The sequence below is a fragment of the Notolabrus celidotus genome, chromosome 22 (genome assembly GCF_009762535.1).
Source record: "Notolabrus celidotus isolate fNotCel1 chromosome 22, fNotCel1.pri, whole genome shotgun sequence".
Lineage (NCBI taxonomy): Eukaryota > Metazoa > Chordata > Actinopteri > Labriformes > Labridae > Notolabrus > Notolabrus celidotus.
The window spans coordinates 10,342,830-10,361,371 of NC_048293.1; the positions used below are offsets into that span (position 1 = coordinate 10,342,830).

Here is an 18,542-nt window from a genome sequence, read left to right on the forward strand (position 1 = left end):
AACTCATCCCCGTCGGTCTAGGCTGTGGGCTCTACCTCCCCCTACTGGATATTTCCTTCTGTTTTGGCCCCCTAATGATATTATTCCTCATCATCCAGATCCACTGACTAGTTTTAACTGCTTCATCTGACATTTCCTTTACTGTCTTTTGCAAATTCTGTCCCCTCACTCCCAATTCTCCCAGTAGTGAGAGAGCTGACCCAAACTCTCTACACCCTACTTCTACTGATCAAACCCTAACCTTCCAACCTTGCTGTTCTGCTTCTGCTGCCAACTATGTGTACCTTACCATTTTCCTTGCATACGCCTCCTCCACTGAGTCCTCCCAAGGCACTGTCTGTTCTTTATAATAAACTCTCCAGGGACTGCTTGACCAAAGCACTATGTTAGGCCTCCGATGACATAGTGCTCTGGTCAAGTAGTCAGCGGAGAGTTTATTGTAATTAAGCAGAATATTGTAGTTCTCTTTCTACCCTACCCTGCTGAACTCAAAATGTCCTAGTGCACCTGTTGAACAAATAATCATTGTATCAGCCTGTAGTTTGCTGTCGTGCCACCGATGACTAAATTCTCAAGCCAACAGGTCAGCAGTGCATTAAAACTCCCTGGTTATGCACATATCTCAATCTGAATTGTAGTAAAAGAGGGGATACCGAGTTTTGACCCCCCCCCCAAAAAAAATTTAACATGAAATACTGCCATTATCCTCTGGTATTATTCAAATTGCTCAATCTCAGATTCATTATCCTTACCAACACAGTACTGCTGGATAGCTTTGCAGGACCACTATAGCAGGAAATAAAACACTTTAAAGTTTCTTTTGTCAAAGCTAAATTGGATTTTCTGGTCTTCAAAAAAAGAGAGACGTTGTTCCTCTGGGTACAGTTAATAGTCAGTCTTGGTGAACAGAAATGATATTTGAAGCTGCACTTAATAGACACTGCACCCCAGTGGCAATAGCATGTTTTCATTCAATCTGCAGTATCTCAATATTAAATGATTTAAACATTTCTTCTGTCTTCCTGTCTCTCTTCTCACATTAAAATAGTACACAATTTAAAATATTGTTTTACTTTAATCAAACTAATAAAGCAACATGTTTTTTGTTATTGCAGCACAGTAGAAGAAATTAGAAAAATTATGGCACAACATAAAGTTGAGGGGATGACCTTTTTTAGATATAGCACCCAAACTGTGGTTCTGTTTTTAACTTGCAACGCCATTTAGGAAAAAAAAAAAATCATAAAGTGTAAAAATTTGAGCAACTGAGGCTGAATAATACAATTCAGGACTTTTTTTATAAGTTGAGCACCCAGAACTCTGAATTCTTCCCAAGTCCTAACATAACATCAATTACATAATGCTCCCTTGTTTATTGAGGCTTCCATTCGAAGCTTAACTGACTCTCTCTACAACATTCTGAAAGCTAATAAACTTAGTGTGGTAACCGTGATGCAGTTTAATTTAACCAACACTATGTCATCATTTCAAGCCAACAACTTATTTTTTAAATAGCTAGACAAATGGTTGGAGTAAGAGAAACAAGCGAGGAAAATTCAATTTGCGAGAAAAAATGTTTATTCCTTGTAAACCTCACAGAGCGAGACCACAGCCAAGGTCAGACCTGGGGAGAGACAGAGCAGTGACTGTGGGCATAGAAACAAAAAACAAACAAAACACTTTTCTATACTTTCAACAATCAGTTGACCAAACAACTGACTAATTTGTAATTTCACATTTTTTTCCAGGAGCCAATGACAGCAATCTGAGCCCAAACAAGCTTCTCCATTTACAATAGGTGAAAATCACACGCATAACAATGACCATCTCAGATAATGGTGAAACCACATCAGACTCAAGCAATATTTCTCCCTGCAGAAAAATAACAATAATACCAGAAACAGGAAGTTAAGAAAACTGATTTTAAACAGCCACATGCCCAACAGTTGTAAATACTGTAACATTCACAAAATAAGTTGAATTTCTAATCCTTTATTTTAAACTACACAGTCTACTACAAACAGGTGACCACTTCCTCGACCTGCTTAAAAGAAACTTCCACTAAGTTATATTCAGCTGGAAATTTGACAAACATGTTGGCCAATGTATTTGCAGTACATTCATGAGAAAATTACAAGATAAACAAGCATTTAAGTCTTGGCACATAAACTGAAGTTGATGATTAATTAAATAAAATGTATAAATTGCTAAAACAAAATTGGCATTTCTGTATTGTTTACATTGCACAGTCCACCCTATACAGTTTTCCCTTTCAAACAGCTTGTGTTTTTTTTCTATAGTGCAACTTAAAATAGGGGAGGGGGGTAGATAGGGCAGCAGCTGCACCTACAGATTTGGGGTCTTACAACAGAAGAGATTTGCTGTGAGTGCACGTGATGAGCCGGAGACCTGTATGTAGTAGACTCTGTGGTGGCTAATGCCAACAAACTTACAATAGGTAAATAGGACTATGGTGAAAAGTCTTTGACCTGGTGCTGTCCAATGTATTTTTCATTTACCTATTTGTTTTACATAAGGAACAAGGCTGCCACTATGTGGACACTATGAATCAGCTTCCCTGGCAGCAGGGATTCCAAAAATCACACCAGCACCCAAAGGCAACTTTGTCCCTTACTGTACGAGGTCAAATTCTCATCCCTTTCAGCTCAGCCAGACACTCATTCAGAAGGGTTGAGCCAGCTGGATCTGATTTCTTAACTTACTTCATGTCTTCAACTCAAGGCACTGTGATTATGACAACTAATGAAAGACTATGCAGATCATTTCACAGAAGCTGGTACCCAATATGGACTTCTTTTACTGCACTCTTACAATTTAAAATATAAGTTACAGGTGGGGAAACTAAACTTGTATTTTCGATCATGGTGAACAATAGGAGCGGTTTGGGTTCATTTTAGTCTGGGGAATATGTTTCTGCTTCCAACAAAAGATCCTTCTCAAACTTGTTAAAAAAAAACTCTTGAATCTTGAAGAGTGAACAAATTGAACCTCACAACCGTCAGAACTTATTACCCCCATCCAAAACAGCTGAAGGAGGGTGATCTTCTCTAAAAATATTATATATAAGGAGTCAAATTCTGTGCCAACTTTGCACTAAATTCCACTGGTTGCTCTAATGCTGCCATTATTACCTTGGGAGAAACAATCGTCAAAAAAAGTAGGATACAAGTGAGGCTGGATGATAGAAGAGAATTCTGTTTTGTAAATTTTAGTTCGGAAAAATTTAACAGAAAAGTATTCAAAGTTTCCAAGGGGCAAATGATCAGGGAACTGATTTCAGGTTGTTGCATTCGGGCACTAGTTGAAAGATATTGCAACACCCTTGAGATGATAATACATACCCGATTCTGTGAGGTTTCACTTAACACTTGAGAGAAAAAAATGGGACTCCCTAGTTGACATGTGATGTCTGATTTAAGTTTTTTTTCTTCTTTTTTTTGTCTTTTGTTTTAACTACAACAAGTACAGTCACACAATACAACATCCTTCTGACCTGGCGTGGAGAAAAATAAAAACCCAAGAAAAACAACGTTCTCAGCTGCAGATATGCCGAGCAGATTGGAAGGCGATGGGCCTGCAGGGGGAAATAAAATGACAGGAAGATGGAGGGAGGGTTGGGGCATGACGAAGCGTTCACTTTTTGAGTGGCTGATAAACAGAGGCGTTGGGGTCTAGGCCAGAGGGATTGGTGTCCATGAATTTGGAGGAGTAGTGGGGGGCAACAGGGGTCATGCTGCTGGTGTCAGCTGTATAGGAGATGCTGGGCATAACTGCCATCACTTCTGCTATCTTCTGCTTCAGATCTTTTATCTCCTGGTCCTTTTGTAGGATCTGACCTGAAAACAGACATCAACAGATATGTTCAAAACACAAGATAACCTTTTAGTTATGGTTATGTTGGACCTCCAACTACCATCTTCAAATTCTTTTTTGCTTCAATGGGATTCATGCTGACCTTGTGCAATCTCAAGCTGTCTCTTGGCATCTCCAAGCGCAGAGAAGAGGTCCAGTTTGATCCTGGTCTCTGCACTCAGACTGTTTTCCAGATGCTGTGTCTTATCCTGCATGGCTGACAGTGCTGACATCAGCACCTCTGTGTCTTTTTCGTTCTCCTTATATTTATGAAGTTCCTGAGATATTGGACAAGAGATTTTGTGTCAGTCAGGGGGGTAATGGTTGGATTTGATGGCGCAGGACTTGCTTTTTAAAACACAATAGGCAATTTTTATTTCTGTTTTCCCAAAAAACGTAATGGCAGAGTTTAAAAACTCCACGTTATCAGCAGAGTGCTCATCTCTAAACATGGTCTTAAAGAAAAGTGTTAATCAATAACATTTCATGTTCAAGTTTATACAATGTTTGACTTTTACTGCAATGCCTGGAGCTTAAGCTCTGACATTTGCCTGTTGTCATGTTTAACAGTAGACCGGTTGGACAGGTATCAGTATTAGATTGGGGCTTAAACAGTTCAGGAGCACTCTGAATGGGCCAAAGCTGCATTACGTTTCTGTTTTATACAATTTTAATTTCCATCAATTGCTATGCAGAATCAAAAACACTTGGTAATAAATTGTGATACTAAAATCACAACCTCTACACATGTAAAAAATCCTTACACATGATATGATGAACAAGGGATAAATGCATTAAGGCACAATAACATTGGATTATCTCTTTCTTTTTCATCTTAACTTATTACAAAAATTACCTGAACTTTCAATTCAAGCTCTCTTATCTGGTCCTCCTTTAGCTTGATGTCCATTGTTAGTTTTTTACACTCTGTTTCTAATTCAGTGATCCGCCGTCGCAGCGTGTCTGTGCATTCCCCTCTGAAAAAAATAGAAGGAAAAGAAAGTGGTTGATATATATCAGTGCTATTAATAAATCATTACTAGAAAAAGCAAGAACCACAAGAAGTATTAAAGTTTAAGAAGCTACATTTTAAATATCAATATACAAGTAGAAAAGCAAGAAAAATTTCCGAGGCAATCTTTTGAAGGGTCAGATGCCTTTATTTTCATGGCATGATCGAGTTGACCCTTAAACCCAATTCTACGCATTACAGCATCAGGCCTTCGTCAAAGTCTGACTTCCTGATTAAGTTCCTGATGAAGGATTGATGCTGAAATGCGTAGAAGTGTGTTTTTAAGGTCAACTCGACCATGCCATGAAAGTAAAGGCATTTTACTGTTGTGCCTTGGAATTGTTTTTGGTGTTCTAACACTACATTTATCCCTGTCAGGAGAGCACCTTCAACTCAACCTTTTTTGAGTTCAGGAAACCCTCCTTCCTTCAATTTTTTAATGAATTTGCAACTACCTGGATGCTGCTGCCAGTGCAACCGCTCTCGCTGCTGTGGCCTCTTCTAACTTCTTTCTCTTCTTTTCCTCTGCAAGCTGTTTCTCGGCCGTGGCTCGAGCCTCCTGTTCTGCTTTGAGCTTCTTCTCCAGTTGGCCCACTGCCTGTTTGTCCTTTTGCTTTGCCTGTACAGCATTATGAAGCCTACAAGAGTACAAGCACATGTATTGTAAAACACATTTCACAACATTAAAATGTTATTTGAGTAGTCCACCCCAGAATACTCAAATTATTTTCGAATGCCAAGCTGTTAAGCAACAAGTGTTCCTTAGACAAATGATCCTTAACAAAAATATCTTTAGTTTAACCCTGCCTTAATCCATTGACAGATATTCCAACTTACTTATTCTGCAGCAGCTCATTCTCTTGGCGCAGTTGGCCCAGCTCAGTGCGTATGGAGCGCTCTGCACTGCCCAGAGAACCGATCTGACTGCGCAGGTCCTGCTCAACCTGCCGGCTGGCCTGAAGGTCTGCCTTTAACTTCTTAACATCCTGCTCCAATCTGCTCCAGTTGGGGAAGTGAATGGAGAAGGGAAACACAGATAACTAATTTAATATGTTACAGAAAATGTCATTAAGTTCAAATCCTCAAATCAAATTCTTCAATTGAATTAAATTATTTGTCTGCAGTGATTAAACTGGACATATCCATAATAAAATGACACTGACATGCTTAGTCCACTAAAAAACATCATGAGATCCTCTTAATGACCTTCTGTTTGCAAAATGTGGTTTCACCCCTCATTGTGTCACATGCTGATCAAAAGCGGGGATACTTTTGGTATTTTCTAGAAGAACTGCTTTTGCTGGTATAAAGCCCAATCACTTATCTATCCTCTATTTGCTCCAGGTGTACCAGCTGTCAATTAGAAAGTGATGTAGTCCATAAAAACCCTGGGACTAACTCATTTTTCTAGTGACAAAAGAAATAGACTATGAAACGAATAGCATTCAGCCACATCGTTTTAGTTAATGATGCACTGAAATGAAGCAGCAAACTGAAAAAAAATCTTAAGGATCTTAAGGAAAAAAGTTTTATATAAAAATCTAAGCAGATGTCTGTATAACATGAGTCTGGTTCTGCTCGAGGTTTCTGCCTGTTAAAAGGAAGTTTTTCCTTGCCGCTGTAACTAGTTAAATACTGCAAGGTGCAATGCTCATGGTAGATTAAGATGAGGTAAGATCGAATCCTGTCAGTAAGAGGGGACTGGATTGTCTCCTGTCTTTATGTTGGGTCTTTGTTAATAATTTAATATAGAGTATGGTCTAGACCCGCTATGTTTGTAAAAGCGTCTTGAGATGATGTTTGTTGTGATTTGGCGCTATACAAAAATATTGATTGATTGAAATATTGTAGTACTACAGGATAAAACAAATATTAAAAGTAATAAAGAGGATGTGTTAAATAGGTCAGTGCTCATCTCCAGAAACATTTTACAAGGATATTTCTAACCTCAACACATCTCTACAATGGAAGACATGCTCGAGTTTGAAACAACATTTGGCACGCAGCTTACGTAACGTCTTGACAGAGACTTGCTTGATCCATTGCAACAACTATTATTCTTAGTCATAGTGATATTATCATAACCAAAGAAGTTACTGGCCATTTTGTACTATTATTATTGGCATTCCTATCGTAAGTCTCTATCATTTATTTCGGTTTAAATGTTTATCAAGATCCTTTTTTCGGTCCCTCATGACTATAGCTCTGTCTGTTTGTCCTTGCCAGTGTTTCGAAGGACTTGCTCATGGTAGATTCATGTTGGGTCTCTTTGATTTGTATAACAAAGAGTTTTGTGTGCACCTTCTATATATGTTCAGTTTCACATGCTTACTTTTGTAGTGATAAATACATAAAAATTGATTCACTTCATAAATAGCTAACTTCATAACATTTGACAACACGTGGTTATAGAGTATCGTCGACTTGGTCAAAGCAGATGGCTGTTTAACAAGAGTCTGGTTCTGCTCGAGGTTTCTGCCTGTTAAAGGGAAGTTTTTCCTTGCCGCTGTAACTAGCTAAATACTGCATGGTGCAATGCTCATGGTGGATTAAGATGAGATAAGATCCAAGTCCTGTCAGTAAGAGGGGACTGGATTGTATCCTGTCTTCATATTTGGTCTTTGTTAATAAATTAACATTGAGTGGTCGAGACCTGCTATGTTTGTAAAAGCGTCTTGAGATGACGTGTGTTGTGATTTTGCACTATACAAATAAAGATTGATTGATAGTGTAGTTTTTTTTTTAGTACAGTTGATCATAGTATGGCTTCGTGATAAGCTTTGTCTTGAGTATGTCAGGGTATTTTTTTCTTACCTAACAAGTGCTTCTGGCTTGCTCAGCTGATTATTGGGGATACAGTTGTCCGTGGGATCCCTGTGGGAGCCACCTGAATTCCCCTTTCCCACTGCTAACTTGTGTTTCTTCTCATTCTTCCCCGTGGAAGAAGAAGCTGATGATGCAGAAGAGGGTACGCTGCCGTTGGTGGCACTATGCCCGCGGGGGGAGGAGTTGAGTGTTGCTGCATTGCTGCTAGCATTTTTGTAGTTTTTGGAGGAGGAGGATGACGAGGATGAGCAGGAGGAATTGTTGTCCTCTTTTAGCAACAGGTTCTCTGTGCTGCCCAGCTCTGTGGTCAGTCTCTTGTTGTTCATATGGTTCTCCATATACTCCATCTCTTGGAGTTTAGAGTCCACTGATGATGGAAGGATGCTGTTGTGCTGCTTTTTAGCATCCCCACCACCCCTTCCTTCTTTCCCTTTTTCTCTATACTCTAGCTCCGGCATTGGTGCCGATGTCTTTTTATTGGCTGGAGCACCATTCTGTGATACTGGAGGTGTGTCCACTTCAGATATTCCTTTAGCTGCTGCTGCTGCTGCTGCATGAGAAAGACGGTGGTTACAAGGGGATAGTTATACAATATATATGATAAATATAATGAGACAACAGAGAATTCAATACGGTTTTCAATCCGCCCTTCACCAGCATGCAATTCTCCATTTCTTAAATATGACTTGTGTGTCTGTATGAGCACTGATGTAGGATTTTCAAATGCTGGTTCAGTGTAGCCTCGGGTTCAGTTTATGTAAAGTTGGTTCAAATTAAAACACATACTCATCTGTATGTATCAGGCCCTCATTTACCACACAGGTTTTTGAGGTAAAAAAAACAAGGCTTAGATTTGAAGTGAAATCATTTAAGCCTGTCCCTGCTGAAAAGTCCAAAGAAAACATTCTTGATATGACCACTATGATAGTATTTTGATTCTCTTGATTCAAATAAAAATGCCATGAACACAAAATACAGGGCAGGCATTCAGTTCACACCACTCTGAAACGCATCTGCATCTTTGATGACAAGGAGTTGATCAAAACTTACTAAATGTGTGTGATGTATCACCAAACTGGAATAATTCAAGCTTTAGACGCAAAACTTTTTACGGTAATACTGGCAAAAACATCAAATAGTCAACAGACGTCCCCCGGTTGTGTCTTTGTAATGAACGCACACTGGTTGGTGACCAAGCTAACACTTGGTCAAGAAGTTTCAATAAGTAAAAACCCTGCAAGAGTTGTCAGAAAGTCACTGCACAGAAACCAGTGTTTCAGTAGCCTACATGACAGGCTGACACTGTGTGTGGTGCACTCCTGTTAGTGGTTAGTGTGGGGACCTTGGATTTGCATTACCTTTAGATCTGGGCTGAACCGTTTCTGTACTCATCTACACAGAACCGCAGGGGCCATACCAAAACGTATTGGTATGATTATGTGATCTATTACCCCCCTAAAAGTAAGTTATACATTTGATTGTTAAAAGAAAACAGGATGAGATTTTCATCAGAAATAGTTGAAGAGGTAAAGATCAGCAAAGCGATAAGACGTTTCAGTTTGTCTACATTGGATGCCAAAATTGACAAACTTAGAGTCAGCTCTAAGGAAGTTTCAAGTCACTCAACTTTTTGGATTTTTACATCCAGTAACTTAAACCTGATTTGTCATGTTCAGCCAGAAAATGTAGTCACAATTCCTAAACTAGGGATATAATCAATCACTTGTTTGTGCGTACAGTACGAAAATGTATGCATACAGGAACAAATTTTACCTTCTTCTGCTTCTCGTTCTTGCCTCTGAAGCATTTGTTGCTCTGGAGGCAGAGCTTGTTGCAAGAGCTGCATGTAAAACTCATTCTCCTTTTGCACCTCCTTCTGCTTCCGAAGGCGCATCTTATAGCTTACGTAGCTCTTGAAGCCAAAGCCGAGGGTGACCACAGGATAGCCAATGCTACAGAGATAAACAAAAGCAGTAAACTCATATGTCAACTTTTTTTTTTTCATATATCAAAACAGATTCCCCATTTTTTATAGTATGTTAGCTTCTGTGTTCAAAACATTACATAGATTGGCACAACTAAATCCAGTTTGAAGGCCTATCAAGATGGATCTTCAAGCTGGATTTTAACACATAGGTTATCAGGTTTCTTTGATTAAAAGAGCTTAGCCTTACAATGTAGATGATCCCTCATAAAAAAAAACAGACATTATATAAGAGTTTCAGGGAGACAGTAAGGAGAAACTTGGCCTTTTGCTTTTGTGCTTTACAAAGAGAGATGTTGCATACGTTGATTCTGAGGCTGGTGGTGGTGTTTGTATTTAACCTCCAGGCACTGTTCATATATCACTCATTTTTAACTGTAGCCATGCAGGCAGCTACACTAGCTCAGCATGTTGTGATGTTTGAACCCCACATGTGCTTTCAATGTACATGCACAATAGTATACCCTTGATTTGATCATATTCAGTAAATGTGGACTCTCAAAGCATGTTTTGAATGTTTTTTGCAAAATTAGTGACATACAGGATTCTTTCATTTCTCCAATGCTTGAAACAACAATTAAGATATAATCTGTGACAGTATAAATTGCACATCCCATATCACATATTTTCAAATCAGACACAATGCAAGGTCTGAGCCTATTACATGCATTTCTATTAAAATGGGATGTCTTTGGCTCACCAGTGTGCTGCAAATGGACGGCACAGATCCACATGGAAGTTCTTCAGGTCTTTGAATCTGATTGCTGCCTCTATGTACACAAAAAGTATCCATAGAGACACGGTGGGCAGACAGACTCCTCTTTCTGGGGGGGGAAAGAGGGCAAAGATGTTGTCAATGGGCAATGACTATTAGTATGCTACATAAATGCTCATTTATTTTTCTGTGCTGTGATCACACATAGTTCTAATATGGCTTGTAATAAGGCAGTAAATTAGGCTTGCTTTTGGACTAACCTGCCCCCTGACCTTCTAAAAGATGGTGGGAGCAGGGAGACTTAACACATTATATGTGGTCCAGATAAAAGACATTAGACATTGTCTCCTTTGACACCCATGGATGTCAATTTTGATGGAGAGTAAAAGTTGGATGGCTTAGAAAGCAACAGGCAACCACTATGTGTTACTCCCTCCCCCAACTCAGACTAGGATTTCAATCCGACACCTGGCCTATGGTCAACACAGGGGGATACAGCTAAATCAGACTGACAACTAATCCGCTGAATGCAGCTCAATTACAAACACCATGCCAAATTCTAAGGAAGCAAGCTAACTATTTGTAAATAAGATAACATGATGTGCATGGGAAGACATTTCCACACCTGTTTTTCCCTGTAGTGCTAAGAAGAACTCCACATAACAGTGCTACTTCTAAGAATTAGTGTGGTCCAAGACTTAATTTACTTATCTTAATATTTCATGTTCAAATATAAAGGATTTTCCTTCCTTTCTTTGCATAGTTGTGTTTTTTTACTAAGCAGGTATGTCTTTTTTTAAAATGCTGATTTACGTATGAGCCTTACTGCAAAACACTTGTCAAGTATAACTGTCCAATTTGGCAAAAAAATCAACAATTATGATTACACTGATACACTAGATATATTACCTGTGTGCCAAACATACTGCACCCACACATAGGTACTTGCAGCGAAGAACAGCCATTGCACTGGGATGAAGAGGAGGCAAATGATGTCCGAAGTAAACGCAACACACACGAAGAATACTGAGAAGGCCTGTTGGGAAGAGGATATGTGGTTAAATTAACCATCAACAAGTGTAAAGGCAAATGTACACTGTTTGCCCCCGTTAATGTTTCATACTCAAAACTTTTTAGTGTGTGAGAGTTTCCTTGTAAAGCAAAAAGGAGGTTTCCAGGCTAAAAACCAACCTTAGGACACTGGATCCCAGGTCATACAAGGGTCAGCTAGAAAATGTAATTTATTCTAAATAAAGTTGTCTGATCTTGTGTTACTCAACTAAATCATTGATAAACAAAAAAGTAATTGGTTTAAGGAATATTAAATGTCTCTGTGAGCTTTCTGCATATCTCAGAGACTTAGGTACCCCAGTAAATAGAAAACTTGATGTATTTCAAAAATAACAATTTATTCAGCATCAATAAACTCAGCAAAAAGAAAACATAAGCATTTAGGACCTGTTTATTATGTTTACATAAAGCTGTGTAAAGCTGTATGTATTTATCCTTATTTCAAAATAATCACCATGAACAGTTCCATTAATGCTTCCTGTATTTTTAGTGTCTTATTACTAAGGTTTCAGATTAAGTTTGACTTTTAAGTTGCACCGCAATGTGAAGTGATCACCAACAGAAACCTATCTTTACTTGTCAAGATTATGTTAACTTTAAAAGACAAAAAAATAGAAAAATATAATCAAGATACGCATCTGTATTTCTCTATTGAATGAGACATATCAAAGTTTACTGCTGAACCCAGAAAAATAAATTAATAGTTTAATTCCGTAACTATATCACCAACTGTGTAAAAGCATAACAAGTATTAGGACACTGCTACTTACCAGCCCCTGGTATCTAAAGGAGTCGTACACACTCCGGATGAAAAGCCAGAATGGCCAGAGGTACTCAAACCTGAACTCTAGTACAAAGTCTGCTAATAGTACCAGTGCCCACACCACCAAGAACTTCAGGTACAGGAAGGTACTAGAGAAGAAATAGAAGAAAAAAGACACAAGATGTTAGATGTTTGGAACACAAACGTTGCTTTGCATAATTGTTTGAGAATATAGTACACAGTATAAATTCATAGATATTCAAGACAAACTGCATTGTGTTTTGCTTTCACATCACATGCCAAATTCAAGTTATTCATCTTTTAATGGTTTTAATAAAATGCATACTTATAAAGTTGGAATTTGCTACTCGTTTGTTCGTAGTGCAATGATTTATGACACTTTTTAAAGGAGAATCATTTCTGTATGCTCACTTGGGACATAATGTTGTTGAGCACTGAGAGCGTGAAAGTGACACGAGTGGGGGAGTCCCTTGATCTCAAAGCTTGGCTGTTTTGTGTTGGGGGCACCTTTCCATAATTCAGGAGCTGCCCTACATATCTAGGTCCAAGTGCCACGCGTTTTTCTGATGCCATTCAAGGTTTGGTTACCCAAACACATATAATGTACACGGGGGAAGACCTAGCAGGTGAGATGAACCTGGGTAGGACAACTCGGCTAAGGTTTTGAGCTCTGACCTAGCCACAACTGTGAGCTGTCCACACTAAACAGTGCCACAAAAGCTCTCCAAAAAACGCAAGCTAAATGACTATAGCCTTGTTGGTTCATGTGTAAGGTTATATTAACATACACTAAGTGGAGTGCGTGTAAACAAGGCGACAGTTAGTAGAAAAGCTGCTGTAACTTGATGTCAGCGAACACAAGTTACCTTAGCTAGCTTAAAGGGAAGCGGCTAATTTTGTCGCAACCAGCAAATGACAATGACGTGGGAGAAGGTAGTTATTCATGGTGTTAATTCAGTCTTCATAAATAACTATAACATGTTCCGAGCGGTATCGTTGCGGTGAAAATGAAGGTATGATATTGTTCTTAGCAGGCTGTATTGGGGCCTAGCGCTACTGTTAGCTTCACATCTAAGGTCTACTATATCTACGTGCTATAGCTACAACGAAAACACACCGCTAGCATACACTCAGCTTTCATTAGCAACGTGCTATGGTTAAAAAAAAAAGCTAGCTTGCAGTGGCAGTTCATTGACATTAATGATAACAAAAGGTAGTTTCGAGTTACACGGCGACGAGCCACAAGGACCCCCATTCAGTTCCCCCTATGATTATCGTGAGAACGACCCCTTCTTCAGACTCCATATAACTTACCTGCCGTATATACCCTCAGTGATTCGGTTCCGTTTTAACGGCCGTCGGAGTTTGCTGCAGTCCGCATTGCGCCGCTTCATCCTCCTCCTCTTGGCTTTGGCCTTCGAGTAACGACTGTAATCTTATCCAGTTTTCTTGTGTAAACGGACAAAGATAATGAATGAAGTGGCAGTGGTATGTGCTTGCTGTTATTATTTTCCCTACTGGAAACAAAGAAATAAATAAAGGAGTCTGTTCGGGAACCTCCTCCTTTCTGTTAGCGCAGACTCAATAAGCCTAAACCCCGCTGTATGTAAACGTCCACTTGTTTGACAGCTGGTGTATCCAATCAAGCTACCCGCTGAGGGCTCTCTCATTGACGGCTAGAGAGACTGGCCATTTATGTTGCACTGTGGTCGGTCGCTCAATTCTCTTCCACCAAAGACAACAAGAGAGTGAGTGGAAGTGAGGGACGCTCTGTGGGCAACGTCGAGCCGTTTAACCAATCGGATTTCTCTGGACAAATCGGGCATCGTTGATTGACCAATGGAGTGACCGCGGAGGCGGGTGTTTGTTTCTCCGTTGATTTTGTGTGTGGTTTATAGTGTGAGTAGAAAATATGTAGTCTGTTGGGCAAAATTCTCTTTGTGCCTGATACACAACATCCCTTGCATCAAACAGGAGTCATTTGTATCATGAACATTGTAAGTGGTCCATGACAGACCTGAAGGCCTTTTTGTGCCGCTTTGGTTTCCAATTTAATGTATGCCAAATTCAACGCGCTCGTAAACGCGCTCGTGTCAAACTATTGCTTTACCTATTGTTTTTTTTGTGTGTGTGTGTGTGTGTGTGTGTGTGTGTAAGATTTTCCTAAGGACAAAGTGATAGGATTGCATTTGAAGAATATAAATTAAAAAGATTTAGAAAAACACAAAACAGTCAAGATACTAATGTTTCTTTGTAATCTGTTGAATGAGGTTATAAAAAAATATAGGCTGTTGCTTTGTTATAGTCTCAAAATGTTGGTAAAATGATGGGTCATAAAGATCAATTTTGTTCAGTAAAGATCATTTTAAATACTGGATAAAAAGCCCTGATCTAAACAAGCAACTAGTGTTTAAATATGGCCTTAATTTAGCCTATGAATATTACATTCTAACCTGAAAGGTTGGGTGGCCGGGAGGATTTATTGCCGTTTGGTTAAAATGAAGAGCGTTTTTTAAAACCAGAATGACAAAAATAGCCTCCAACAAAATGTATGTATCACTTGTAGGCAAGTTGATACAAATGGGATAGGAAGTGCAGTGAGGTTGCGCCGTGGGGCGTCTTGGGGACCAGACATGCGTCAGTCAGTTTGGAGATAAGTGCACTGGGCAAGCTACTTTTACAATGGCTCCTCGATACGCACCCAGCCTTCGCTCCCGTCTGGCACCTTTGTTGCTTTTGCTGCAGACGGGGTTCATTGTCATCTACGGCTTTTACACTGAGGTCGAAAGCAATGTAAAGGTTCAAGGGAGTGATTTCCGCAGCTCTTACCCAAGTAAGTTTGAGTTTGGAAGGAGGGGTGGATGTGAGACAATTGGTAACGAAATGTAGACATTTTGTTTCATTTAAATAAATAAATAAAATATGGATTTACACTCTTAGTAAAATGATATACTGTCAATATGTGTGTGTGTGTGTGTGTGTGTGTGTTTGTGTGTGTGTGTGTGCAAGCGCGCGTGCGTGTGTGTGGGTGGTTGGGTATTACTGCTTAGTAGTAGTTCTGCTGAGTGTTGATAAGCTTTCAGTTGCTGGTTCAAGTGGGCGAAACAAGGCAGTGACTGTTTTGTAACTGATCATATTCAAATTGACCAAGGCCTGTAATAGGACAAATTTTAAAGTAAACCATGTCTTCATATTTGCAGACCTCCAGGATGTGAATGCCATGGTGTTTCTAGGTTTTGGATTCCTTTACACTTCTTTTGTGCGTTATGGTTTCAGTGGCTGTGGGTTGAACTTTCTTGTGGCTGTCATGGCCACCCAGTTGGCTATCATACTCAATGGAATTGAGTCCTGGTATTACAGAGGAAAAATCACGATACATTTGGGAAGGTAGGGCATCAAGTGCTATTCTGCCATTAATTTGCTAACCTTTAATCTGTTGAAGCATCTGTTTAAGCAAGTGATTTGTTGATCATCACAGAATAAGAAAATGACTAAGAAAGATATGCATTAAGCAATATCAATAAAATAATGAAATATGAAATACATTAGCCTACCTAAAATGAATACTTAAAAGTGATCTTTTCTTCAAATGTAATGATGTTCTAATTTAGCATAGTTGTTGCTGAGATGTGCACAGTGTCTGCCCTGATTTCTATCGGAGCAGTGCTGGGGAAGACAAACCCTGTGCATCTTATCCTCATTGCCATGCTCGAGGTATCAGGATTTGTCCTGAATGGATGGTGCCTCCGGACTCTGTTGAAGGTATGGTGTAATTAATCAAAGTCCTGAATAATTAATTTCATATAATATAATCATATCATGTACTCTATGTGCCTATTTTATCCTCTTGTTTTTGTAAATTGGTTTGCTGTGTTTTTTTCACTCCAGGTTCAGCCTCTGAACAGCATCATGCAGCTTCACACCTTTGGGGCTTTTTTTGGCCTTATATTAACTTGGATGTTGTATCGGAAAGGATCTGAGCAACAATTTGAAAAAGAGAAGTCTGATCGCAAAACAGGATTATTCTCTATGTTTGGTATGTCCTTTTTGCATTGGGTCCCATGGTTGTCCTTTAATCTGAGATATTTGTTTAAACCATTCATTGTCAAAGTAGGATCTTAATGTGAATCCCTTATTCTTTGTTCTATAGGGACCATTTTCCTTTGGATGTTCTGGCCGAGTTTTAATTCAGCACTTATAGAAGATGGTACTCCTGGGAGGAAGTTACAGGTTGTTTGCAGCACCTACCTGGCTCTTGCTGTCAGTGCTGTTACAGCAGCTGCTGTGTCTATCCTCTCAAGTCACAAAGGAAAACTCAATCCGGTATGATCTAACACTTGATGTTTCTTCATCACCCACATTTTCTCATGAACACTAATTTCAGACTTGACTGAAAAGATGTAAACTTGTTAATACCTGAGTATTAATTAAATTACTAATAAACTATTTCTCTAAATGTCAGTTAAAGCTGGTTTGTGATTAGGCATATGCACTCCTCTGTCAGAACCACATGCAGTCATGCATCCTTGCTGGCGGCATTGCTGTTGGAGTTTCCATATCAGTGGTGCATCACCCATGGGAAGCCATGGCAATTGGATTCACTGCTGCAGTCGTCTCAACTACCGGATACAAATATCTCAAGGTTTTGATAATCACATATATTTGTACATACTGTGATTAAATAATCAAAATATTTGAACTACTCCAAAATTCCTTGTAAACTCTTCTTTTTCAGATCCACACGCTTCTTGCATTTCAGAGCCATGACACCTGTGCTGTCTTGAGCACATACGGACTCCCTAGTCTACTGGGATGGCTGGCACATCTCCTCCTTCAACTGAAAGACTGTAATGATCAAACCCTGTAAGAATGCATCTCCCATGTGACAGTGTATACACGCACATAATAGGTTGCAGCCTGTGTAATTGTTTTTATGTCGGGCAGGGCAATCCGGTTTGCTGTTTTTCACATTTGCACACTTCTCTTCACCATCATGATGAGTCTGTCCATGGGAATTATTACAGGTAGGTATTCTGCCAGGTTTTAATTATCAACTCTGTCAGAGTCATACAGGAGGATAGAAAATATTTCCCGAAATGTTTGTAGTAACAGAACACCATCAACAAAGTAATTCCATGCAACATAAATAGATGAATTTGAGTCTTCAGTATTAAGTCAAATACAGAGGAAAAATATATATATATATTGTGGCAGATATGTACAGGGCCACAACCCAAGAATTAACCTAACTGTACATTAGGAATTAACAACTGTATGTTTGCCACTTGGAACTTTGCCTATAATATATATCATTGTTTAAAGGGCTCCTTCTAAGGTTGAACTTGTGGAGACCACCCCAGGACAAGAAGTGTTTTGATGATCAGGCTTTCTGGGAGGTATGCACTCAAGACATTAGCTGTTCTCAAAACCGCCTACTATACTACCAGTGTGTGCTGATTTGGTCAAAATTCAGTACGTAGTATGCGAACAAGAACAAAATCTGCAGTATGCCAGAACTACCTGTATGTCTTACTGATTATGGATCATTTCTCAGTATGCAGCAGACCATTCTCTCCCATGTTCTGTTTCCCACAATGCACAGCGCTAACATTCCGCTTCTTATTTTTTTTACCATATATGAAGAGGGCAGTTTGTTTTTAAGTGCTGTGGAAATTATTAAATTCCATATACACCACTTTTTAAAGTGATGCTAAAGAAGTAGTTTTGCTATAAGCTTGGCCATTGTTCACTTTCCGAAACCGGTAAATCCAGCGACGCCTGGCTCAGCATACTGGATAACAGATCCAACAGAACAGTCATACAACATATTACTTTCAAACGCAGTATGTAGTATGCAGTACGTTCTGCATACAACATTTGTAGGTAGTGTGTTGCAGGCGGTTTGGAAAACAGCCTGCATCTTCTTACAGACTAGCTTAAAATGATGGTGTATTAGCACTGAAGTATAAGTATTAATCCACATTGATACATGTTCATGCACTTTGAATTGTTTCTGTGTGAAATAGCATAAAAAAGTGAAGTCATTATGCAGTACTGAACAAATAATTTAAATTTTACAGTTTCCACATCTTGCAGTGCACAAGTGAAGTGCGAAGAAAGAAGTTAACAGAGCCTGATGACAAAGAGTACAAACTCTTTTGGTGTGCATTTATAGCAGTGAATTTGCATGGATACTAATCTTTTTGTGTGAAAATGTCATCTTTTAATGTATGCAAAAATACGTACACAGTAAAGATGAACCTGTGATGCATAAATG

General features: G+C 39.1%; 2 protein-coding genes across 7 annotated transcripts; one reads left to right on the top strand and one right to left on the bottom strand.

Annotated features, from left to right (window-relative positions):
• Positions 1–1,555: 1,555 nt before the first annotated feature.
• Positions 1,556–14,023, bottom strand: maco1b (macoilin 1b). Of its 2 annotated transcripts, none has more exons than XM_034674472.1 (11): positions 13,580–14,023; positions 12,252–12,393; positions 11,320–11,446; positions 10,396–10,519; positions 9,485–9,663; positions 7,700–8,258; positions 5,723–5,881; positions 5,341–5,523; positions 4,730–4,850; positions 3,977–4,151; positions 1,556–3,857 (listed from the first exon to the last, which is right to left on the bottom strand). In XM_034674472.1, exons 1-11 carry the CDS (start codon positions 13,657–13,659, stop codon positions 3,655–3,657), a joined length of 2,052 nt encoding a protein of 683 aa, XP_034530363.1. In that variant the 5' UTR covers positions 13,660–14,023; the 3' UTR covers positions 1,556–3,654. The 2 variants fall into 2 exon arrangements, with proteins under 2 accessions (XP_034530363.1, XP_034530362.1); XM_034674471.1 differs by having other exon boundaries at positions 7,700–8,261; positions 13,580–14,022.
• Positions 12,718–18,540, top strand: rhd (Rh blood group, D antigen). Of its 5 annotated transcripts, none has more exons than XM_034674474.1 (10): positions 12,718–12,891; positions 15,466–15,652; positions 15,877–16,027; positions 16,154–16,301; positions 16,416–16,588; positions 16,770–16,907; positions 17,001–17,128; positions 17,210–17,289; positions 17,588–17,661; positions 18,346–18,540. In XM_034674474.1, exons 1-10 carry the CDS (start codon positions 12,867–12,869, stop codon positions 18,370–18,372), a joined length of 1,131 nt encoding a protein of 376 aa, XP_034530365.1. In that variant the 5' UTR covers positions 12,718–12,866; the 3' UTR covers positions 18,373–18,540. The 5 variants fall into 5 exon arrangements, with proteins under 5 accessions (XP_034530365.1, XP_034530368.1, XP_034530369.1 ...); XM_034674477.1 differs by lacking the exon at positions 12,718–12,891 and adding an exon at positions 12,999–13,198; XM_034674478.1 differs by lacking the exon at positions 12,718–12,891 and adding an exon at positions 13,383–14,164.
• The last annotated feature ends 2 nt before the right edge of the window (positions 18,541–18,542 follow it).

Coding starts and splice junctions, on each gene's coding strand:
- maco1b (XM_034674471.1), bottom strand. CDS start 13,659: ATGAAGCGGCGCAATGCGGACTGCAGCAAACTCCGACGGCCGTTAAAA. Junction 8,262..9,484: donor AGAACGAGAAGCAGAAGAAG/GTAAAATTTGTT, acceptor TTTCTCATGCAG/CAGCAGCAGCAGCAGCTAAA. Junction 4,851..5,340: donor GCACTGGCAGCAGCATCCAG/GTAGTTGCAAAT, acceptor TATTTTTTTCAG/AGGGGAATGCACAGACACGC.
- rhd (XM_034674473.1), top strand. CDS start 14,948: ATGGCTCCTCGATACGCACCCAGCCTTCGCTCCCGTCTGGCACCTTTG. Junction 15,099..15,465: donor TTTCCGCAGCTCTTACCCAA/GTAAGTTTGAGT, acceptor TCATATTTGCAG/ACCTCCAGGATGTGAATGCC. Junction 17,129..17,209: donor GACTGTAATGATCAAACCCT/GTAAGAATGCAT, acceptor TATGTCGGGCAG/GGCAATCCGGTTTGCTGTTT.